A 23,494-nucleotide genomic window follows, 5' to 3' on the forward strand; every position below is an offset into this window, starting at 1 on the left:
GAATCAGGAATGCAGCAGCACAACCTGTGTCCATATCCCTGTCCTCGGGGTCAGTGGCTTTGTTGGGGGGCAGGCAGGAATGCCTCCTTCACCCCCTTGACTTCAGCCCATGGAGGAGGACCATGCCCTGCCCCTCTGAGCGTGGGGACATCTTGTGTATCCCCCATCCCGCTTGACCGTCCCCCCCAGTCCCCCATGCCCTGGGTGGTCCCTTCACCCCCATCCTGTATCCCTTGCATCCTTTTACGAGACAAGGAGAAGGAAAAGGCGCAACGAGCTTTATGAAGCGCGGCCCCTTTAAGAGCCCCCCCCCTCTCCTCGCTTCCCGCGCGGCGCGCGCACCCACTTTCTCCCCTTCCGCCTTCTGGAGACTTCAAAGAGTTACAATGTAGCGGCGGCCCCGCCCACGGCGGCTTCCCATTGGCTGGCGAGGGTCGGGGGAGGGGCGTGTCCCGCGTGAAGGGCGTGGTGTGCGAACGGGCGTGGTTTACGCGAGGGGGGGCGTGGCCTGTGGGGGGGCGTGGCCTCCGCTCGGTCCCCGCCCGCCGCCGCCGCCGCCGCGCCCGGCCCAGCCCCGGGTAAAGTTTCCCCGCGAGCACATGACTCGCAATGGCCGCGGCCGCCGCTCGTTGAACCCCCCCCCCCCTTTCCCCTCCGGTACCCCCCCCACCCCCGCTCCCCCGTCACCACCCCCCCTTCAGGCCGGGTCTCCCCGCCGCCGCCATGCAGCCGCCACCGGGAGCCTCCCGGTTCTGAGGATCTCGGTGGGAAGTCGCCGTGATCAGGTAAAGGAGCGGGCCCCTGTGAGCGCGCCGGGGTGGGCAGGGAGGACCTTGCCGCGGATCCGGTACCGCCTCTGGGGATCCCCCTCCGCTTAATGGGGATCCCTCCCGGTGGGGGGGGGATCCCGGTGCGTTTCCTTCCCCCCCCCCCCCCCCCCCGCTTGGCTGAGGCTGCCGTGAGCCCCGGAGGCGCAGCGCTGCCCCCGCCGCGGTTCCGGATCGCGGCTTTGCCCCCGTTTTCCCCGGCCTTGGCGGTGCTGGGTCCTCTCTGGTTACCGGTGCTGGGGTCCCCCCTCCCGGGGCCGGATCCCCCCCCCCCCCCCGCCGCCCTTGTGAGGGTTCGGGGTACCCCACGCCCCGGGGGGGGGGGGGTGTCGAGGTTCCTCCATAGAGCGCGGGGCTGGGGGATGCCCCCGGAATCGCCGAGGTTCCCCCCCCGTTACCGGTGCGCGCAGCCACGTTCCCCCCCCCCCCCCCCCGCGGCGGGGGGAAGCCGGGGCCGCTTCCCCTTTTCGGGGTGCCGGGGGGGTGAAGCCGGGGCGCAGACGGCGGGGCCGGGCGGGTGAGCGGGGCCGGGGGCGCGGGGGGCGCCGGGGGCTGGGGTCCGGGGGGGCGGGAGCGGCGTCTGCGCCGTTTCCTGGCCGGCGGGCGGAGGAAGCCATCGCTCTCCGCGGCTGACAGGGCGCTGGCGCGGCGGCGAGGCCGGGGGGGGCCGGGCGGGGGGTGCCGGCTGCCGCCGCCGCAGATACCGGGGGTCGGCCTGGGGGTGGAGGAGCCCCGGCGGGGTCCTGATGGAGCGGTGGTGACGGTAGTGGGGGGGGGGGAGCTGGGGGCTGCCCCACTGCGTGTCCCCCACTCCGCGACCCCGAGGGTGGGGGGACCCTCGGGGTGGGCAGCAGCGCCATAAACAGGGGGGGGGGTGTAGGTGCAGAACCCCCCTGCCCGCTGGAGCTGGGGTGTCCCCCAAATCTGTGCCTCTGACCTTTGACCTCGTTGGGTGGCAGGGGCTGTCCCAGAGCCCAGTGGGTGCCAGGGGGGGGAACACGGGGGCATCCCCACACCGGTGCCCCTCGCCTGTCCCGCTCCAGGGTGCTGGGAGGCGCCGGGTGGCAGCTCTGGGTGCGGTGCCCTGACCGCAGCCTCGGTGCTGGGATTAGCGGGTGACGACTCGGTGGCTTAGCAGCCCCACAACCACCGCTGCCGGGCCATATGTCACCCGTGGGCCCCGCGCCCTGCCCTTGAGGGTGACCTTGCTGTGGTGCGGGGACACGCGTGTCCCCACGGGTGCTGGCACTGGGGGTGCCAATGGGTGCCTGGTGCCTTCATCCACCACTTGCAGACCCTTCGCGGTGACCCAGCTGCCACCAGCGGGCACCGGGACAGTGGGGAGAGGCCAGTGCCCGGTGCCTCATCCTGTGCTACCCCGTGCCTGCAGGGATGCTCGGCTGTCCTTGCACACCCGCTGTGTCCCTAGTCCCGGTGCTGTGAGCGGCGTTGCGGCCGGTGAGCCTGGGGAGGGCCCATGCCACCGCCTGCCCTGCGGCGCTGGGATTCACCAGCGCCGCGGCTCCGGCTCTATTTATAACCAGGAGGCTCTGGCGTGTCAACGTGCCACATTCGGCTGCACCGGCCGTGGGCAGAGCGTGCCCTGGGCCACCAGGGCTGCCACTGGGGGTGTTCCTTTGCCCTTTCTGGGGTGCTGCTGCAGCACTTTATGGGGACTCTCGGCTGGGACTGCGGGACCCATGCTGTGGGGTACCCCCATGCCGCAGGGCTCCCCATGGCAGTGCCAGCCCCAGGGCTCGGGGGGAAGGGCTGCGGTGCTGGCAGCACGGGGGGGGGGGGGGTCGATCATATCTGCGGTGACACATGTGCTGATTACAGAAAATGGGTTAATCTCCCTGCGGCTGGAGGCGGCTTAGCGGGTGGTGGTGGGGGGGGGGTTTGTTCATGGCAAGGCCCGGCGAGGGGCCGCATGTGCCCGTCCTGGCCTGCCCCGGCCCCGGTTACCAGGCGGTGCCAGAGGACACGGTGGTGGCACACGTCTGCGTGCCCTTGTGTAGCCAGCCTGGGTGCGACGCGGTGGCGGTTTGGCTCCCCCCCAGGTATCCCAGGTCCCATCCCTGCATGACCTGGTCCTGGAGCCTGCCGGAGCCAGGGGCCCGGTGCCACCAGGTCCCGCTGTCCGGGGGTGTTAACGCTGCCGCCTGCCCGCTGCGCTGTCCCACGCCAGCCGCGGGTGCCGTGTCCCGAGCGGCCCCATGCCGCGGGCGCAGCCGGCTGCACTTGTCTGCCGGCTGTCGCCGAGCCAGAAAGGGCTGTCTGGGGCCGCGCTGTTCCCGGCACGCCGTTCCCAGGGCGCCGGCTGCGCGCCGCATCCAGGGCTAAAAACAACCGGGGGCTGCCGCGAGCGGCTGCAATCCTGCTGCTGCCCAGGAGGAGTCCGTGGGGAGCCGGGATGGGGCACCCCGGGACCGTGACTCCCCGTGAGCGGGACTTGGGGTTCCCTGCGCTCATCCTAAGGATCGGGGTTGAGCTGGAGCCGGGGGTGTCCCCGCTGTGGGCATGGGTGGGGGTCCCCGCAGTGCCAGGTGCTGGGGGGGGGGGGCATGGCTGGTCCTTTGGTGATGCAGCACCCACGGTGCAGAGGTGGTGCCGGTGGCAACGTGGCACGGCCGTGCCGGGGGCTGTGGCGGGGGCCGGGGCACCTGTTCCCGCAGAAGAATGGGGAGCGTGGTGGCGGGTGCGGGACGTGTAACCGGAGCATCGCGTTCCCGGAGTAACCAGAGCCGGCCTGGCCACAACAGGTGGAATTTCAGTTTGTGGCTCCCAGCCGGCAGCGGGACGTGGGGGTGTCAGGGGCGAGGACCCACGGGGCGAGGGCTCACGCCGTGGGGCCCCCGTGGGGTGTTGGCAAGGACTCCGTCCCCACCTCTGTGTCGCTGTGTCCGGGTGTGGGTTGATGCTGGTCCATCGGGTGCCGTGGCGCAGTGGCATCAGTGCTGCCCATGCAGTTCCTGGGGTCCACACGAGCCCCACATCCCCTTGAGCGCGGCTGTGGCAGCCCCAGCTCTGGCACACGCAGTCTGTGCCGAGCGTGTGCCGCTGGCTCCGGCCCTGCAGCCGGGCTGGGGCATGATTCACGCCTGCCCGAGGACGTGAGAAACGTGACGGTGACTCACGGCTGAGATGCTTCGGGGATACAGGGTGGGGGTCTCGCTTGTGCGGCCCTGCCAGGGGACCCCCGCGCACCCCCTGAACCGCGCCGCTGGAGCCGGGGGCCGGGGGTGGTTGGGGGGCAGCCGGTCCTTGGCCTCGCGTGTGAGGCCGTCCCGGGCCAAGCGCTGACAGCAGCGAGGAAACCGCAGGCTTCGACCGCACAGCGGCTCCGCGGGCGCTTCCTGCCCTGCCCAGGAGGCTGCCAGAGCAGCGGGGGCCACCGGGCTCCCCCCGGCACAGCGTGGTCCCCAGAGCTCCCCGGCCTGACCCTCGGCCTGGGTGCCACGGGGGTGGCCTGGCACCGTGATGTGCCTGTAACCCGTTGGGGTGAGGCTGGGGGATGTGGGCAGCAGCCCCGGCCAGCTCTGGGCTGGCAGGGGGCTGGGGTGGCGGTGGCAGAGGAGTGGCAGGGCACCAGGGTGGCACAGGAGCAGGGTGGAGGTGTCTGTGGTGGCACAGGAGCCGGGTGGCAGAGTCTGGGGTGGTACAGGAGCAGGGTGGCAGGGCCTGGGGTGGCAGAGTTTGGGGTGGCATGGAAACAGAGTGATACAGGAGCAGGGTGGCAGGGTCTGGGGTGGCACAGGAGCAGGGTGGCAGAGTTTGGGGTGGCACAGGAGCAGGGTGGCATTGTCTAGGGCGGCACAGGAGCAGGGTGGCCGAGTTCGGGGTGGCACAGGAGCAGGGTGGCAGTGTCTAGGGTGGCACAGGAGCAGGGTGGCAGAGTTCGGGGTGGCACAGGAGCAGGGTGGCAGAGTTCGGGGTGGCACAGGAGCAGGGTGGCAGAGTTCGGGGTGGCACAGGAGCGGGGTGGCAGTGTCTGGGGTGGCACAGGAGCGGGGTGGCACAGGAGCAGGGTGGCAGAGTTTGGGGTGGCACAGGAGCAGGGTGGCAGTGTCTGGGGTGGCACAGGAGCAGGGTGGCAGAGTTCGGGGTGGCACAGGAGCAGGGTGGCAGTGTCTGGGGTGGCACAGGAGCGGGGTGGCACAGGAGCAGGGTGGCAGAGTTTGGGGTGGCACAGGAGCAGGGTGGCAGTGTCTGGGGTGGCACAGGAGCAGGGTGGCAGAGTTCGGGGTGGCACAGGAGCAGGGTGGCAGTGTCTAGGGTGGCACAGGAGCAGGGTGGCAGAGTTCGGGGTGGCACAGGAGCAGGGTGGCAGTGTCTGGGGTGGCACAGGAGCAGGGTGGCAGAGTTCGGGGTGGCACAGGAGCGGGGTGGCAGTGTCTGGGGTGGCACAGGAGCGGGGTGGCACAGGAGCAGGGTGGCAGAGTTTGGGGTGGCACAGGAGCAGGGTGGCAGTGTCTGGGGTGGCACAGGAGCAGGGTGGCAGAGTTCGGGGTGGCACAGGAGCAGGGTGGCAGTGTCTGGGGTGGCACAGGAGCAGGGTGGCAGAGTTCGGGGTGGCACAGGAGCAGGGTGGCAGTGTCTAGGGTGGCACAGGAGCAGGGTGGCAGAGTTCGGGGTGGCACAGGAGCAGGGTGGCAGTGTCTGGGGTGGCACAGGAGCAGGGTGGCAGAGTTCGGGGTGGCACAGGAGCAGGGTGGCAGTGTCTGGGGTGGCACAGGAGCGGGGTGGCACAGGAGCAGGGTGGCAGAGTTTGGGGTGGCACAGGAGCAGGGTGGCAGTGTCTGGGGTGGCACAGGAGCAGGGTGGCAGAGTTCGGGGTGGCACAGGAGCAGGGTGGCAGTGTCTAGGGCGGCACAGGAGCAGGGTGGCAGTGTCTAGGGCGGCACAGGAGCAGGGTGGCAGAGTTTGGGGTGGCACAGGAGCAGGGTGGCAGAGTTCGGGGTGGCACAGGAGCAGGGTGGCATTGTCTAGGGTGGCACAGGAGCAGGGTGGCATTGTCTAGGGTGGCACAGGAGCAGGGTGGCAGAGTTCGGGGTGGCACAGGAGCAGGGTGGCAGAGTTCGGGGTGGCACAGGAGCAGGGTGGCAGAGTTCGGGGTGGCACAGGAGCAGGGTGGCAGTGTCTAGGGTGGCACAGGAGCAGGGTGGCAGAGTTCGGGGTGGCACAGGAGCAGGGTGGCAGAGTTCGGGGTGGCACAGGAGCAGGGTGGCAGTGTCTGGGGTGGCACAGGAGCGGGGTGGCACAGGAGCAGGGTGGCAGAGTTTGGGGTGGCACAGGAGCAGGGTGGCAGAGTTCGGGGTGGCACAGGAGCAGGGTGGCATTGTCTAGGGTGGCACAGGAGCAGGGTGGCATTGTCTAGGGTGGCACAGGAGCAGGGTGGCAGAGTTCGGGGTGGCACAGGAGCAGGGTGGCAGAGTTCGGGGTGGCACAGGAGCAGGGTGGCAGAGTTCGGGGTGGCACAGGAGCAGGGTGGCAGTGTCTAGGGTGGCACAGGAGCAGGGTGGCAGAGTTCGGGGTGGCACAGGAGCAGGGTGGCAGAGTTCGGGGTGGCACAGGAGCAGGGTGGCAGTGTCTGGGGTGGCACAGGAGCAGGGTGGCAGAGTTCGGGGTGGCACAGGAGCAGGGTGGCAGTGTCTAGGGTGGCACAGGAGCAGGGTGGCAGAGTTCGGGGTGGCACAGGAGCAGGGTGGCAGTGTCTGGGGTGGCACAGGAGCAGGGTGGCAGAGTTCGGGGTGGCTGGCATCCGTGGCAGCCAGCCTGGGGGTGAACTGAAACCTGGCTGCCCAGGAACCGATAGCGGCGAGGGGAAGCTGCGGCCGGGAGCACGGTGCCCGCAAGCATGACAGGAAGGGCTTGGCCGCTGCCCGCTGCCCTGCCAGGCACCTCCAGAGCAACCCCAGCCCCGCTTGTCCCCTCGGTGCCAGGGGGAGGCCAGGGCGGTGTCCCCGCTCCCCGGAGTGTCACATCCGGGCGCTGGCGCTGCCATCGCCGTGTGCCCTGGCAGGAAGCGCGGCTGGGTTTGGTGGTGTGATGGGGGCACCGGGGCTGGGGGTGCTGCTGCACTTGGGGGGTGGGGGGGGAGGTTCACGGATGGGAGGTGCTGCTGCCTGGCCCCCTCAGCTGGCAGGGCTGCGGGTGGCTGCTGTGGTTGGGTACCGCAGTCCCGGTGTGATGCTGCGTGCTCTGTGGTTAGCGTTGGCCCTGCCAGGGGCTGTGCCTGGCGTTGGGCAATGAATCCAACCCGGGGTCGCAGTACTTTTGGAAGGGGTCCCCTGGGGGTCTTGTGCCAGTGCTGCCGGCTCTGTTGGGGTGTGCGGGGTGCGCTCTGTTGGGGTCCATGGGCTGAAAGCGGCTCTGGCAGCCGTGGTCGCCCCCAGCCGCGCTGCTGCCAGCCCTGCGAAGGCTCCGGTCCGTGTGTCCGTGCGTCCGTCCGCTCCCGGGGGCCACCCCCGGCCTGGGCGGGAGGTTCCTCGTGGCTGGGATTTGGCCCGGGCCCCGCAGCAGCGTTTTCCGCGGGGCTGGAACGAGGCGCTGGATTCCAGGAAGCTCCGGGGCCCGTCCAGCTCCTGCCGGGGACTGGAGGAAAAGGCGCCGGGAAGGGCGAGCGTGGGCCCCTCTCGAGGGGCTGCGCGGCCCCCGGCCTCATGCTGCTGGCCTGGGGCTCTCCAGGAGTGGGACCCCATTTGCCATGCCCGGGACTCACGTTCGGGATGCCCATGACAGCTGGGTTGGGAGCAGCCATGGGCCGGGGTCTGTGCTGGCACGGGGGGTCAATGGGATCCAGACCCTCCTGCAGCTGTGGGGCACTGGGAAGCTGTGGGTCTGCCGCAGGTTTAGGGTGCCCGGTGCCGGCCTCGTTCGGTCCCAGGCTGGCGGCATGCGGGGGGGAGAGTGTTGAGTAATTGGGGCCCGTTGCGGCTGGCGTGGTGCCGGGTGAGCACTTGGCACTGCCAAACATAAACAGTGCTTCCCGCACCTCCAGCCCCCCTGCTCCCCCCGGGCAGCGCGGTGCAGGGACCACTGCCTGGCTGGGGGGCAATGGGCAGCCCCCCGCTATGGGGCCCTGCAGCGCCATGTGGGGACCCCACGCCAGGTCTGTCCCCTCCTTGGTGCCAAGCGCTTGGTCCAAACGGATGATGCTGACCCGGTGTCCAGCACCGTGCCCATGGGAATCCCGCAGCATCTTGTGCTTGGGGAGGATGTAACCCCCACCCCAGCCATTGCTGGGTGCCCGCCCTTAGGTCTCCCATGGGTGCTCCAGCCGGTCTCAATGGGTGGGAGCAGCGCAGGGGTTGTGGGTGCTGGTGTATGCTGGGAGGATGGGGGGGGGGGGAAGGGGGTCCTGTCTCGGGTGGGTGCTCCCAGTTGGGTGCTGGTGGGGCGGGCAGGGCCGTGCCCGTCCCAGCCCCTCCCCAGCGCCTCGCCGGGCGGCCCAGCCTTGTTCCTCTGGATCCTTTTCCGCCTCCGCCAGGCCGGGAGCCAACACTCTCGGCAAATAAACAGCCCCCGCCGGGCCCCGCGCCAGTGCTTAAATAAACAGCCAGCCCGGATTGTGAAAGCCCCGTGCCCCCCCCTTTACCACCCCCCCCCCCCCCCCGGACCTCTCTTCCCACCGCCACCCCCCGGCCTGGCGCAGGGTCCCTGTCCCTGCCTTGGCGTGGGAGCTGCTGGCATCACCAGGCACACGGTGCAGGCTGCACCTCGATGGGCACAGCCCAGCCCTGTGGCAGAGGCTGAGCCCCCCCCCCGGGACCTCAGGGGGACACCACCCCCCCTCCTTTCCTGCCCCATTGAGGCCCCTTGCGCTCGGTGCATGTGTGGGAGCAGAGGTGGAGGGGCCATGGCTGTGACAGCAGAGCCAGGGTGGAGCAGGGCCACTGTCCTCAGGGGACCCCGGTGCGCTCATCCATCCCATATCCCCCCCCCCCCGGCTGCCTTGCAGCCCCCAGACTGGGGCAGGGGGGCTGCCCCATGCTCCCCATTCCCAGGGTAAGGCTGGGGGAGCAGCTCTGATGCTGTTGCTTGGTCCCTGGTGTGAGGGGGTGCCCTATGGGGCCGCAGTGTCCCCGCGCCGTCCCCCCCATCGCCCGCTAAACCCCGATTAGCGCCCTGCGCCTGCCCGTCCCGGTGTCGTTAATCTGGGGGGATTGTGGTTAATCCCATGGGGAGCGCTGGGCCCAGCCGCCTGCGCCCTCCTGGGGCCGGGAGGGGACGTGGTCCTTGGGAATGGAGGGGGGGGGTCTGGGGAAACTGAGGCACGGCTTGTGGGTGTCCCATCACTGACCCCCCTCTCTGTTCCCCCCCGCAGCGCTGCAGGAGCCAGTGAGGACAGCGCCGGGCAGCGGGTCCCCGCGGGCCCCATGCTCTGCTCAGGCCCTGCACCCCGCGCCTGAGAGCCCCCCACCCTGCGGAGACCCCCCCCTCTTCGCCATGGCCAGCAACAGCAGCTCCTGCCCCACTCCTGGAGGGGGGCACCTCAATGGCTACCCCGTGCCCCCCTACGCCTTCTTCTTCCCCCACATGCTGGGGGGGCTCTCACCGCCCAGCACCCTTGCTGGTATCCAGCACCAGCTGCCCGTCAGCGGATACAGCACCCCCTCGCCTGCCAGTGAGTACCGCGGCTCTTCCGGAGGGGTGGGGGGGGCTGGTGGGAAAGGGGGTGTGTGAGGACCCCTGGGTGCTGGAGTCTGTGCTCAGATTGGGATGCGGGTGCTGACCCCGTGATGCTGCTCCGGCACCGGTCCATAACCAGCACTAGGGCGGTGGCACCGGTGATGGGGGGGGGTCTTCCTGCTCACAGCCACTAATGGGAAGCTCTGTTTGGGGGCACCAGCTCCTTCCTGGTGGTGGTGGGGGGCGAGTGCCGGGCGCTTCCCCCCGCGTGTCCCCCGTTAGTGCTGCTGGGGAAGCTGAGGCAGGGGCGGACGGGTGCGTGTGACTGACCTGCTGCTGCGCCTTTGTTAACGGCTCTGTTTATAGCCCGGCTGCTAACGGCGCTGCGAACGGGCCCTTGGCTGTCCCCAGCACCCACCGAAGCCGGGCTGCACCGAGCGGTGTCGGCGGTGGCCGGGGAGGCCGATGCCGTGTCCCCGCCGTGGCTCTTTGTTCGCCGGCGGCGCGGGGGCCGCGGTGGGGGAGGCGATGAAGGCAATCATCGCGTCTGCTCCTGATTCAATTTCCCCCTGACAGGGTCGTCCATCACGGCCCCGGTAATCACCGCCCCGCCGCGCCGGCAGCCAGGAGCCGCGGGAGGTGCTCCCGGCACCGCCACCCCGCAGCCTGCCTCAGTTTCCCTGCACCCACAATGGGTGCCGTGGGGCAGCTGCCGGAGCCCATGCACCGCTGCGGATGGGTGCCCTCGCCCGTTCCCGCGCCGGTGGCATGGGTGCCCCGCGGCACCCGCCGTCGGGGAGGCCGCCGTGGGTCGGGGTGTGGCGGGGCCCCCCCCCCTACCCCATCCCTGGCCGCGGGGGACGGTGCAGGCCCGGGCAGGGCCGGCCTGGGGTGCTGTCCCCGCCGGAGCCGCCCCGGCGGCGGTGGGACCCAGTGGGACCAGTTCAGCCACTGGGTGTCGGCGGGTGGGGCCCCTCCCCCGCGCTGGCTCTGGGGCCATTCCCGACGCCTGGCATTGTGGGAACGGGATGGGGGCAGCTCTTGTGTCCCCCCACATCGTTCTCCCTCCATGTCTGACAATGGGGCTGGTGGCCCCCAGGTGGGCTGTGCCTCAGTTTCCCCTCGGCTTTCCCTGCTGGGGAGCGTGTTCCAAGGGGTGGGGGCGCTTTGTGTGCTTCCCCCCCCATGGCACCCACACAGCCTAACGGGTGTCGTGTTTGTGTAGGTCCTGCGGTGTCTGGGGGCTGTGGGCAGGATGCCCCTGCTCTTGTTGCTGGTGATGGGGCCAGGAGGGAATTGCTGGGATCCGCGTCCCATCTGAGGGGCTGGTGCAGCGCCCCCCACCTCCTGATGCGCCTCCATCCCCACCACCAGCCCACCCTCACCAGATGTGCTGCAGCTGCACAGCCCCCGGGCCGATCCAGCTGGGCCCTCCCGGGGGTGCAGATTTCCCCCCCCCCCCCGGGGGTTTGGCCGGGAGCCACGCTGGGGCCTTGGGTGTCAGGATGGGGATCCGGTATCGCTGGGGCTGCTGGTGCCGGATCCGGCTCCTGGGATGCCAGGGAATGGGATTGGCTGCATCCTGTGCGTGGTGCTTGGGGCTGCCCCGGCTGTGGATGCAGGGGACGGCTGGTGGCACCCCTCAGCCTGCAGTGGGTGTCCCCGGGTGCCCTGGGACCCATTGTCATGGCCAGGGCTCCAGGCTATGGGTGAAGAGCATGGGGCACCCGGGGTGGATGTGAGACCTCTCCCCACTCAGTGCTGTGTGACCCATGCACATCCGTGTGTGTCCGTGATGCTGTGCGTGTGTGCTGCCAGCTGTGCCCACATGTGGCTGGGGTTATGTGTGTGCATGTGGGGTTCATACGTGTAACAAGCATGTGCAGGGCTGAGTGACTCTGTGGAGGGGGCTGTGTGCAAGTGTGCTCAGCACCCACTGTGCCCGTGTGTGCACGCCACATGTGCCATAGGGCTGCCTGTGTCCCCATGCACGCGTGGCGGGGCTGTCCCCAGGGACTCCCTGATGGCTTTGGGTCTGGCTGTCCTGGGGGGGGGGGGTCCCCTTCCCTTGCTCATGGGGGGGGCTATGAGGGGTTCCCTCCTGCTGCCCTGGTTCCCAGGCCTGATGGCTGGAAATGGGCCCCCACCGTGGCCCCCTCCCCGTGCTCTGGGCTGCCGGGCCGGGGGGCCCCCGGCTGTCACCCTACCCCCTGGCTCCGGTTTCCTCCACGCCGCAGCCGCTCTCCCGCAGCGGCCCCGTAATTAATTAATTTTTAAAAATTAATGAGCAAAACGTGCTCCCTGCAGCCTGCGGGGGGGGGTTGGGGGGGGTTGGGGGGCCCCGGTGCTGGGGTGCGGGGCTGGGGACCCCTCGGCCGCCTCCCCATCTCCTCCGCCTGGGGAAGATTGATGAGGCCGCGCTGGGCGCAGGGCCCCCGCGCCTGGGAAAGCCCATTACAGCGGAGGTTTTCTATCACTGTCACGGGGGCCGGGGGGGAACCGGGAATTCGCCGCGCTCAAAAGGCGCTGAAGGGGATAAATGGGGTCTTTTGAAGTGGGCGGGCGAGCGGGGGGGCTGCGGGGCCCCGAGGTGCCAGCATGGGGATGGGGGGAAGGGGCTGGGGCCCTGCACCCCGAACCCCAGGCTACGCTGGGGGGGTCCTGGGGGTCCCTGCCCGTGTCCTGTTGTTGGGGCTGTGACCGTGCGCTCCTGAAGCTGCTCATTCTGGGCACCGTGGTGTCCCCCGGGGTGTCCTCATGGGCTTTGTGGCCAAGGCTCCATCCCGCTCATGGGAGCATCCTGTGCTCCCCAGAGCATTGTCTGTGCCCCCATGAGTGGTGCCGGGAGGAAGCAGGGCTGGGGGGATGCTGCTAAGCAGGGAACCCCATTCTGGCACCTCCGGGCTGCTTGTGGGGCAGTGGGACACGGCATTAGGGTATCCGTGTCGCCCTCGCGTGCGGGGTGCTCCCCTCACCCAGTTCCTCTTGGCTTCTGCGTTAAGACTTTGGGGTGGTTTCTTCTTTATTTAATCTCTGCTTCTTCCTGTTCCTCCGGCGTGGGACGGGAAGCGCTGGCCGGCGGGGCCTGCGTGCACGGCACAACCGGCCTGGGCTGCGCGGTGCCACCGGCCGCCGTCCCCTCCGCCGTCCCCTCCGTCGCAGCCACATTCTTTCCAGCGCTGGTAAATGAGTCAAAGCAGACATTTGTCATGTTCGCTGCAGGAAGTTGGAGGAGCGCTGGGCTTTTGTTCAGAAACCTGCTGGCTAAGCAAAGCCTTTGACTTTCTATTATTATTTAAACAGGCGCCGCCGCTCTGCTTTGCACACATCCACACATGCACACACATGCACACACATGCACACACATGCACACACATGCACACACATGCACACACATGCACACACACATGCACACGCCTCCCGGCCTTTTTCTTACTCATTTCTGTGTTTTCCTCCCCTTTTGCCCCCTCTCTTTGGGGGCCCCTCGCCGCTCACTTTGGGGCCCGTGGATGTGCTGAGTGCGGCTGTGCCAGCGGGAGGGTGTCCTCAGTGCTGGGGTGTGTGTGTGTGCACCCTCCTCTGTGTGTGCATTCTGCTGTGTACATGTGCCATGCGTGCACACACATGTGCACGTGCACATCTGCTCATGCACGCTGCTTGCTGCATGTGCAGGGTTGAGCTGCTTGCCCAAGGCAGGACCTGTGTTGGGGTTCACTGGGCTCTGCAGTGTCCTGAGCTCCCCCTCTAAGGGCACCCCTCTGGTGGGCAGCATGGGGCAGAGGTGGACCCGCATCCCATGGCAAAGGCCACATGCACTGAAGCTGCTGTCCTTGGCATGGGTCCGGCCCTGTCTGGTGCAGAGAGTGGTGCTGAGCCCACCGTGATGCCGGTGTCACCGCTTTGGGGTGTCACCTCCAGTGGCGGGCCTATATGCACAGATGGGGAGGGATAACGTGTGGTGCTGTGGGCCGCATGCAAACGCACATGTGTGCAGTGGCGGTGTGTCCATGCACTCACACGCAGTGTGGACATACACAGACACGTGTTCACGTGCTCTGCTGCTCCCGTGCTTGGTGGGGACACGGCATCACACACATGTATGTGTGCGTAGAAGGGATGCACATGTGTGTGCGTGCACATGGGCTGCCCTATGTGCCCACACACAAACGCACCCGTCAGTGCCGCCGTGCAGCGGGGCTGCACATGCGAACACACGCGTGTGCACAGACACACGCACACGCACACACACGCTCCCGCGCCCCGGGGCAGTGGTACCCGCACCCCCGGGGGTCAGGCCGAGGTGAGCCCTTCCCGCCGGGTTCACCCGCAGTTCACCCGCATCCCATTAAGCAAATGAGCCGCGGCCGACGGGCAGCCCCGGCCCCCCCCCCCCCCCCCGGCTCCCCCGTGGCCGGTGCCGCCCGCCCCGTCCCGTCCCGTTCGGTACCGGGGCGGCCCCGCGGCGCGGAGCGGGTTAAGGCTGTGGGGAGGCGGCTGGTGCCGGGAGGGACCGGGGCTGCCGGAGCCGCAGAGCCGGCGGGGCTGCGCCTTCCTCCCCTCCCCCTCGTCCTCCTCCTCCTCCTCCTCCGCCGCCGCCTGCCCGGGCGCGGAGCGGAGCGGCGGGGCCGCGCTCCCCGGCTGAGCCCCGGCGGGGCCATGGCAGCGCGGCGCGGGGGGCCCGGCTGCCGCGGGGGGGGGCATTGACCGCACCGGGGCCGCCCCCGCCGCCGGACCGGAGGGAGCCGCGGCCCCGGGCCATGTACGAGGGCGCGGCGGTGGCGGGGCTGCCCCCCGGCCCCTTCCTCCGGATGGATTTCTACGGGCCGGGCCGGGGCTGTTTGCTGCCGGAGCGCGGCCCCCCCGCGCCCCGAGGGGCCCCCCGCCGCCCCCCGTCCTGGAGCAGCTCCGGTCGCTGTAGGTACCTGCGCCCCGGGGGGCGGCCGGGCCCCTCACCGCTGCCTCGGGCCGGTGCTGGAGCCCGCCCGGGCGGGAGGAGCGGCCTCGAAACGCGGCTCTGATCCGGGGCGGGGGTGGGTGGGAATGCGGGGATGGGTGCGGGGTGCGGAGCGATGGGTGCTGGGGGCTTGCCCGTGGGTGCGGGGGCTGAGCGGGGCGCGGGGGGCTGGTCCCGGGGGTGCTGATCCAAGGGGGTGCTGGCAACAGCCCCCAGCCCAAACCCCTCTTCCCCAGGCCCAGCTCCGGCACCGCCGCCGCCAGCTCGGCCATGAACAACCCTTGGCCTATTTCGGTGAGCGTCGGGATGGGGCTGAGCCCAGCGCGGGGGGGGGCTGGGGCCCTGTGGGTGCCCCTCGCACCCCCTTCCCATGAGCAGGGTCTGCAGCGGTGCCAGCGCCAGCTCCAATGGGAATTCCGCTCCCTCCTGATAAGGGCTCCAACAAAACCCAGTTAAAACGGAGCCGCCGCCACTGCTGCGCGGGTGGAGGGGGGCACCAGCGTGGGACCCCCACCATGGGCCTTGGGGGGGTCAGGGTGACCCCCTGGGCTGGGGTGTCCTGGGTGCTGATGTGGGGTCCAGGCAGCCCCTCTGGTGCCTGGGGGGGTGATAGCCCCGTGTCACCCCGGGGGTCCCCTCTGTCCTCAGGACAGGATGCAGAGGATGTGTGGGTGCCTCTGCTGAGCAGGGGCAATGTACCCGGAGCTGCCACCCCATGGGGAACATGGAGCCTTCCTCTGCTTTGGGGGGAGCCCCATGGTCCCCACAGCATGTGGCTGGCCTGGCCTGATGCCCATGGGCAGGAATGGTCCTTTCGGGCTCTGTGGGACAGGCACCGTGATAACGGCTGCGTGAGCCTTCAGTGAGGCACATGGGGCCGGGGGGGGGTTCCCGGTTCTCCCTCCTCTGGTGCTGGTGCTGGGGGTTTGTGTGTGGCCGTGGCGCCCGGTCCTGCTCCCTGCATTGTCTCTGGTCCTTTCCTCTGGCACGGAGCACGGCCGAGGGGCCTTTGTCTGCGGCTGGGGAGGGCGCAGGGGCTCCCACTGCCTCTGTGGGTGCTGCGTGTCCCAGGCTGTGCCCCAGAACCCAGCGCGGTTGTGCTGCCCCGAGCGGGGTATGTGGGGACCACTGTGTCCCCATCCTGCAGGGCAAGGGGCGACCTGGCCACGGCCCCGTCCCCACGGGTTGCTGGCTGCGATTGGAACTGTGGCCCTGGTGCCATGGGGAGGGCCAGGGCACCTCCGGGCGCTGGTCACAGTGACCGTGACCCAATGGCAGGCGCGGGCAGCTCTCCCTGGCACTGTGCCCCGCTCCCTGCGTCACACCGAGGTGCCGTGTCTCCCCGGCTCGGGGCTGCCAGCCAGCGGCAGGGCTCAGGGTGACTGCACCGTGCCTCAGTTTCCCCATAGACAGCAGTGGCTGGGCTGGCCCCGAGGTGCTGGCTGCTGCGCCGGTGCTGTGCGGCCTCGCTGGCGCATCAGGAAGAGCCTGGGAATGCTGTGGTTGTGGAAACTGAGGCACGAGGGCGGTGGAGGAGCCCGCTGAGGTGATGGGCATCCTGTGCCAATGTGGGTCCGTGGGATGCAGGGTTGTTTGTGGGGTGCTGTAGGGGTCTTGGGGGGGTCCATGGTGTTGGGTTGTATGTTAGCGCTGGATGGCTCCGCTTTTACCTTGGGCTCGTTGTCAGGGTGATGGGGACCCTAAGCCCTGATGCTGGTGGGGGGCAGGACCCCCATCCGTAGGGCAGGATGTGCCGTAGGGACCAGATGGGGTGGCAGTTCCCAATGGCACCCCATGCCCTGGGGCACCCCACGGCTCAGGGCTCCCAGGGCCCTCTTCCCACCCGTCGCTCACTCCCACAGGCGTTGGAATTCAGGGCACGTGGGATCCTCACCCATAGGGCAGCCCTGGGGGGGGGGACCCCCCACCCTCCTTTGGGTGCAGTGGACCCCACCGCAGCCCCGGCGGGGCTTTGCCCCTTGTCCCGCTGCTCTCGAAGCCTGGATCCCATCCCTGGCTCCCATCCCTGGCTCCTTTGGCCGCCGGTTGCTGGGAGCAGCCCTGACTCCCGGGTGTCCCCCCCGGGCCCTGGCGCACGGCGGGGCCCTGCGGGCGCTTTCCCACGCCAGGGCGGGGGTGCGGGTGCCGGGGTGCCCCGGGGTCCCCTCGGTGTGGGCAGGAAGCAGCCGGCGGGGCCGCGGGCAGGGGGGATGCAGCCGGAGCCGCAGCATCTGGTCTGCAGCTGGGCTCCGCTTCCTCCAATGGGGGGGGGGGGGGTGCCGGAGCCTGGGCCCCTCCTGTTCCACAGGAGATGGGGCTGGGGGAAGGGAGGGAGCCTGGATGTGGGGTTCCCGCTGTCCCCAGCCCGCCCTGTGGGAGCAGATGCTGTTTGCACCCATCGTGGTGCCTCAGCGCCTTTGGGTGCTGCTGAGGGGCACCCAGGCCTGATGCCACCACGAGGGGCTCCCGGATGACCGGCCCTGGGGGCGGCTGTGCCCGCAGCCGCGCCTCCTCGCTGGTGGCACCGAGCTCCGGTGGCTGCGGTGGCTGCGGTGGCAGGGGATTCCCATGGTGCTGGTGGTGGCGTGTGCTGATGGGGGGGGGGGAACCGGGTCCCTTCCCCCTCCCGTCTCCTCCGCACCCAGCACATCAGAATCTTGTCAGATCTGCATTTTGCGAGTGCAGCTCTCCACCAGGAAGTTCTTAAATTATATAAAAGAGGCGATAAATTATAGACGACGTTCGCTCAGTCACTTTAATGGCTCCGCTCCCTCGAGTGGCAGCAGTGATTTATTCAGTGACGCCTGGGAAGCTCTGCCCGGCGCGCTCGGATCCCACCCCACGTACTCCTAAACCACCCCGCACGCTCCCATCCCACCCCACACGTTCATCCCACCCCGCACGCTCCCATCCCACCCCGCATGTTCATCCCACCCCACACGCTCCCATCCTACCCTGCACATTCATCCCACTCCGCACACTCCCATCCCACCCCTCACACTCCCATCCCACCCCTCACACTCCCATCCCACCCCGCATGTTCATCCCACTCCGCACGCTCCCATCCCACCCCACACGTTCATCCCACCCCGCATGCTCCCATCACACCCCGCACGTTCATCCCACCTCGCATGTTCATCCCACCCCGCACGCTCCCATCCCACCCCGCACGCTCCCATCCCACCCCTCCCACTCCCATCCCACCCCTCCCACTCCCATCCTACCCCTCACACTCCCATCCCACCCCTCCCACTCCCATCCCACCCCTCACACTCCCATCCCACCCCTCACACTCCCATCCCACCCCGCATGTTCATCCCACCCCGCACGCTCCCATCCCACCCCTCCCACTCCCATCCTACCCCTCACACTCCCATCCCACCCCTCCCACTCCCATCCTACCCCTCACACTCCCATCCCACCCCGCATGTTCATCCCACCCCTCACACTCCCATCCCACCCCGCACGCTCGGTCCCTACCCTGCAGCACTCGCCTCCATGCTGCACACTCACCATCCCTGTTGTGACAAGGCCTCGTGGGTGGCTTTGTCCCCGTTGGCCCCCCCTCCCTGAGCCCCTTCTGCACCCATGGCAGTGGCACAGCCAGCCCTGGGGGGAACCCCCCCAACCCTCATCCATCACCCCTGAAAGCCCCACTGCCTGCATAGGACCCCTCCTTGGCTCAGCGCCAGGGTGGGTGCCCCTGGCCAGGGCCTCTCCTTGGTGTGGCTCCTTTTGGGGGCCCATTTTGGGGCCTTTTTTGGGGCACAGGGGATGGGGGGGGGAACAGGACCTGGGTTCCCCTGTAGGGCCTGGCCTTTAATATCCTGTTTGACTGGTTCGCTTGGCTCCGCTGCAGAAAAACATGAGCAAACATCCCGGAGCAGCCGGGGAGCGCTTAACCCCTGCCTGGCTGCACCCTACATTGGGGGCTGGCACCCCAGAGTGGTTTGGGCTTGTCCTGGGGGTACCTCCAGGCAGTGCTGGGGGGCAGTGGGGCACAGGGATGGCCTGGGAAGGGCACATCCCATGGGATTTTGGTGTGCTGGGGAGGTGCAAGCACATCCCACACGGTTTTGGGACACGGGGGTGCCCCTAACTATGGTGCACCGGGGGCTGTGCACACGGTGCCCACACGTGAGGGTGCGCGACAGCAGCCCCCCCCCATCGCGGGGCTGCCCGGGGGCTCCTGGGATCCCGCATCCCGGCTTTTTTCTTTCCTTTTTTTGCTATTTTTTTCCCCTTTTTATTATTTTTTTGTCTGCCTCAAGCCCACGTCATCTCCGTGGCCTGGAAATGTCAAGTTCCATCTTCCCAGCTCGTGTCCTCTCCCCGCTTGGCCCCGTGCGACCTCGGCCCCATGGCCGGGTGGGCAGCGCAGGTCACCGCAACCAAGGACCAGCCCTTGTGTTACTGGGGAGGGGGGGGGGTCCCCATGGGGCCTATGGGGGGGTCTCCATGCCCTGAATGCTGTCACCTTCCCTGCAGCCGTGGAGACGCAGAGCACCAGCTCGGAGGAGATCGTGCCCAGCCCGCCCTCGCCCCCTCCCCTGCCCCGCATCTACAAGCCCTGCTTCGTCTGCCAGGACAAGTCCTCCGGGTACCACTATGGGGTGAGCGCCTGCGAGGGCTGCAAGGTGAGAGCTGCCACTGTCCCCATGGGTCATGAGAGCCCCCGGGCCAGGGCCACCATCCCCATGGGTCCCTGGGCTGGGTGCTGATTGGGGTTTTTGGGGTCATTCCCCCTTCCCCCAGGGCTTCTTCCGCCGCAGCATCCAGAAGAACATGGTGTACACGTGCCACCGGGACAAGAACTGCATCATCAACAAGGTGACGCGCAACCGGTGCCAGTACTGCCGCCTCCAGAAGTGCTTCGAAGTCGGCATGTCCAAGGAGTGTGAGTGAGGACAGGGATGGGATGGGGACATCCAGCCCAGCAGCTCCCACCGTGTGCCCAGGGAGGCCCTGGCCGGGGGAAGATGGGGGACCCCTGGGTTTGTGTCACATCCTCACCGTTGCCCAGGCAACGCGTGATTGATAATGTCAGAGATAAATGATGCCGATGGGGCCTCCTGGTGTCTCGGTGCCAGTTGTCATGGTGCCCGGCGGTACCCCGCAGGGCCGCACCACCGGGGTGGGTGGGTGACGGGGGGGCGATGGATGCTATGGGGGGGGGGGAGGCTCAGCATCCCACACGCTGCAGCTCAGGGAGGGGGTCCGGGCCCACAGAGATTGATCCCTGCGGGATGTGGGGCTGCTCCCACTGCTTCTTCCACACTCCCCCACAGGGAGTGCGGTGCCTCAGCTGCCATTTTCAATCTCTGATGCTCCCCTCCTCTGTATAGGCTTTGTAGAGCAGAGCTGAGCGCTGTCCCCATGGCAAGGGATGGGGGTGTCCTGTGTCCCCCCCCCAGGGCGCAGTAACCCCTCATTGCCTCCTGATGCCTTTGGGGGCTTACTTAAAGGAATGCTGTGCAGGGCTGGATGTCACTGCAGCACTGGCGGTGGGGGGGGGGGACACGACCTCATCCAGAGTGTGTTGGGCCTGAGCCCCCACCTCGGGCAGGGACTGGTGGCCATGGGGCTGGTGACACTGACCCCATTGTCCCTGCAGCCGTCCGCAATGACCGGAACAAGAAGAAGAAAGACGTGCCCAAGCCGGAGTGCTCGGAGAGCTACACCATCACACCCGAGGTGGAGGAGCTCGTGGAGAAGGTGCGCAAAGCCCACCAGGACACGTTCCCTGCGCTCTGCCAGCTCGGCAAATACACTACGGTGAGTTGGTGATGGGGGGGGGGTCCTGTGGGGGGGCTGCAGCAGCCTCTGCAGTGCCCTCATCCCCTGCCTTGCGCCGCAGAACAACAGCTCGGAGCAGCGGGTGTCCCTGGACATCGACCTGTGGGACAAGTTCAGTGAGCTGTCCACCAAGTGCATCATCAAGACGGTGGAGTTTGCCAAGCAGCTCCCCGGCTTCACCACGCTCACCATCGCCGACCAGATCACCCTCCTCAAAGCCGCCTGCCTCGATATCCTGGTGAGAGCCGGGACCGGGATGGGGACGGGGTTGGGGATGGGGATGGGGACAGCAGGCTGAGCCCCCAGCCCTCGCTCACCCCCAGATCCTGCGGATCTGCACGCGCTACACGCCGGAGCAGGACACGATGACCTTCTCGGACGGGCTGACGCTGAACCGCACGCAGATGCACAACGCCGGCTTCGGGCCCCTCACGGACCTGGTGTTCGCCTTCGCCAACCAGCTGCTGCCACTGGAGATGGACGACGCCGAGACGGGGCTGCTCAGCGCCATCTGCCTCATCTGCGGAGGTGAGTGCCAGGACATGGGATGCAGGGATGGGGATGCAGGGATGGGGATACAGGGATGGGGGATGCAGGGATGGGGAGTGCAGGGATGGGGAGTGCAGGGATGGGGAGTGCAGGGATGGCGGATGCAGGAATTAGGATGCAGGGATAGGGGATGAAGGGATGGGAATGCAAGGATGGGGGATGCAAGGATGGGGGATGCAGGGATGGGGATGCAGGGATGGGGGGTGCAGGGATAGGGGTGGAGGATGCAGGGAGGGGCAGCTGGCCCATTGTCCTGGCTGCACTCCCCAGATGGCTCATCAAGAAGACCTCAAATGTTGGCCCTCGCTATGGCACAGCCTTTGCAGTGACTCCCCCTGGAGTGAGGCAATATCCCCACCAATGGAATGATGGGATGTGTGCTTCTCCATCTCCCCATAATAAACTATGTCCCCCCCCCATTCCTCAGACCGCCAGGACCTGGAGCAGCCCGAGAGGGTGGACAAGCTGCAGGAGCCGCTGCTCGAGGCACTGAAGGTGTACGTGAGGAAGAGGAGGCCCAACAGGCCCCACATGTTCCCCAAGATGCTCATGAAGATCACGGATCTCCGCAGCATCAGCGCCAAGGGTGAGGGCTGGAGAAAGGGGCCGCAGCTCCGTGTCCCAAGGGAAGCATCCCCTGGGCATGGGATTGCTGGGGGGGGGTGCCAGTTTGGAGGTGCCAGTTTGGAGGTACCAGTTTGGAGGTACCAGTTTTGGAGGTACCAGTTAGCGGGTACCAGTTTGGGGGTGCCAGTTTGGAGGTACCAGTTTGGAGGTACCAGTTTGGAGGTACCAGTTTTGGAGGTACCAGTTAGCGGGTACCAGTTTGGGGGTGCCAGTTTGGAGGTACCAGTTTGGAGGTACCAGTTTTGGAGGTACCAGTTTTGGAGGTACCAGTTTGCGGGTACCAGTTTGGGGGTGCCAGTTTGAAGGTACCAGTTTTGGAGGTACCAGTTTGCGGGTACCAGTTTGGGGTGCCAGTTTGGAGGTGCCAGTTTGGAGGTACCAGTTTTGGAGGTGCCAGTTTGGGGTGCCAGTTTTGGAGGTACCAGTTTGCAGGTACCAGTTTTGGAGGTGCCAGTTTGGGGTGCCAGTTTGGAGGTGCCAGTTTGGAGGTACCAGTTTGCAGGTACCAGTTTGGAGGTACCAGTTTGTGGGTACCAGTTTGGGGGTGCCAGTTTGGAGGTGCCAGTTTGGAGGTACCAGTTTGCAGGTACCAGTTTTGGAGGTGCCAGTTTGGGGTGCCAGTTTGGAGGTGCCAGTTTGCAGGTACCAGTTTGGAGGTACCAGTTTGCGGGTACCAGTTTGGGGGTGCCAGTTTGGAGGTGCCAGTTTTGGAGGTACCAGTTTTGGAGGTGCCAGTTTGGGGTGCCAGTTTGGAGGTGCCAGTTTTGGAGGTACCAGTTTGCGGGTACCAGTTTTGGGGTGCCAGTTTGGAGGTGCCAGTTTGGAGGTACCAGTTTTGGAGGTGCCAGTTTGGAGGTGCCAGTTTGCGGGTACCAGTTTGGAGGTACCAGTTTGGGGGTGCCAGTTTGGAGGTGCCAGTTTTGGAGGTACCAATTTTGGGGGTACCAGTTTGGGGGTGCCATTTTGGAGGTACCAGTTTGGAGGTACCAGTTTGGGGGTGCCAGTTTGGAGGTGCCAGTTTTGGAGGTACCAATTTTGGGGGTACCAGTTTGCAGGTACCAGTTTGGAGGTGCCGATTTGGAGGTGCCGATCTGGGGGTGCCGATTTGGGGTGCCATCACCCCCCTGCTGACCCCCACCCTTCCCGCAGGCGCCGAGCGGGTGATCACGCTGAAGATGGAGATCCCGGGGTCGATGCCGCCGCTCATCCAGGAGATGCTGGAGAACTCGGAGGGCATGGACACGCTGGGGGGGCAACCGGGCGGCCCCCGCACAGGCACCCTGGGCCCCCCCCCGGGCAGCTGCAGCCCCAGCCTCTCGCCCAGCTCCAACCGCAGCAGCCCGGCCACGCAGTCGCCGTGACCCGCGCCCGGCGCGCACCAGGACAGAGCCACACGGCAACGGAGGGGGGGGGGGGCACCCGGCACCACAGCCACAGCCCCCCCCCTACCCCCTCTGGACCTCCCCATCGCCCGGGGTGGACTCCTTGGGGAGCCCCCGGCCCCCCCCTTTCCCCCGGCCCCGGGCACAGCGCGTTGGTTGAGTCACATTTCAGGGGCGCGGGGACCCGCGGGGACCCCCCCCCCCGGCCCCACCAGCACCAGCACCCATGGGATCGCGACCACCGAGCCACCCACATCACCCCCCCCCCCCCCAAGCCCTCCCACCCCAATCGCAGAAGAAGTGGAGGGGGGGGGGAACGGGACCCGGCCAGACCCCGCCCGCCGAGGAAGCAGAGTCATTTAAAAGAGAAGAGAAAGCAAAGTTATATATATATAAATATCTATAAATATCTATAAATACGTTTTAAAACCTTTGTAAAAGTTTGGAGGGGTTTTTAGGCCTGTGCAGGTGGAGGGGGCCCGGTGGGTGCTGCCCGGGGGGGGGGGGGGGATGGGATGGGGGGAGGGGGGGGGGAGGTGGGGGAGGGGGCACACGGTTTATTATTATTAAATCTCTCTTTTTTTTTTTTTTTTTCCGGTTGTTGTTGAGGTTTTAGTGGGTTTAGAGCCGGGGGGCACCAGGCGGGCCCTGCCCCGGCCCCCCCCGACCCCCCCAGGGAGGGTGGGGGCTGTGGTGCCACCCCGGCCTCACGGGCACAGGGGGGATGG

The 23,494-nt window shown here is 67.7% G+C and overlaps 2 protein-coding genes across 3 annotated transcripts; one reads left to right on the top strand and one right to left on the bottom strand.

The window, feature by feature from the left end:
* The first annotated feature begins 646 nt into the window (after positions 1-646).
* On the top strand, positions 647-22,792 carry RARA (retinoic acid receptor alpha). Of its 2 annotated transcripts, XM_061477481.1 has the most exons (9): positions 647-785; positions 9,154-9,453; positions 18,901-19,049; positions 19,168-19,309; positions 20,027-20,187; positions 20,270-20,446; positions 20,532-20,736; positions 21,185-21,343; positions 22,534-22,792. In XM_061477481.1, exons 2-9 carry the CDS (start codon positions 9,276-9,278, stop codon positions 22,743-22,745), a joined length of 1,383 nt encoding a protein of 460 aa, XP_061333465.1. In that variant the 5' UTR covers positions 647-785; positions 9,154-9,275; the 3' UTR covers positions 22,746-22,792. The 2 variants fall into 2 exon arrangements, with proteins under 2 accessions (XP_061333465.1, XP_061333466.1); XM_061477482.1 differs by lacking the exons at positions 647-785; positions 9,154-9,453 and adding an exon at positions 14,140-14,372.
* LOC133281733 (basic proline-rich protein-like) lies at positions 1,222-8,028 on the bottom strand. Its single transcript, XM_061477529.1, has 3 exons — positions 7,102-8,028; positions 2,793-4,382; positions 1,222-1,542 (listed from the first exon to the last, which is right to left on the bottom strand). Exons 1-3 carry the CDS (start codon positions 8,026-8,028, stop codon positions 1,222-1,224), a joined length of 2,838 nt encoding a protein of 945 aa, XP_061333513.1.
* Positions 22,793-23,494: the final 702 nt, after the last annotated feature.

This window comes from Pezoporus flaviventris, unplaced genomic scaffold (assembly GCF_033815535.1).
Source record: "Pezoporus flaviventris isolate CSIRO_AGI_PZ_B2104156 unplaced genomic scaffold, CSIRO_AGI_Pfla_v1 ptg000107l, whole genome shotgun sequence".
In the NCBI taxonomy this organism is placed as follows: domain Eukaryota; kingdom Metazoa; phylum Chordata; class Aves; order Psittaciformes; family Psittacidae; genus Pezoporus; species Pezoporus flaviventris.

Excerpts from the sequence above, each read along its gene's own strand:
- LOC133281733 (XM_061477529.1), bottom strand. The coding sequence starts at position 8,028 with ATGCTGCGGGATTCCCATGGGCACGGTGCTGGACACCGGGTCAGCATC. Across the intron at positions 4,383-7,101 it reads CCAGGGGACCCCTTCCAAAA|CCCCCTGCCAGCCCAGAGCT; the intron begins GTACTGCGACCC and ends CCGCCACCCCAG. Across the intron at positions 1,543-2,792 it reads GTGTCCTCTGGCACCGCCTG|GCCGACCCCCGGTATCTGCG; the intron begins GTAACCGGGGCC and ends CTCCACCCCCAG.
- RARA (XM_061477481.1), top strand. The coding sequence starts at position 9,276 with ATGGCCAGCAACAGCAGCTCCTGCCCCACTCCTGGAGGGGGGCACCTC. Across the intron at positions 19,310-20,026 it reads AGTCGGCATGTCCAAGGAGT|CCGTCCGCAATGACCGGAAC; the intron begins GTGAGTGAGGAC and ends TTGTCCCTGCAG. Across the intron at positions 21,344-22,533 it reads CCGCAGCATCAGCGCCAAGG|GCGCCGAGCGGGTGATCACG; the intron begins GTGAGGGCTGGA and ends CCCTTCCCGCAG.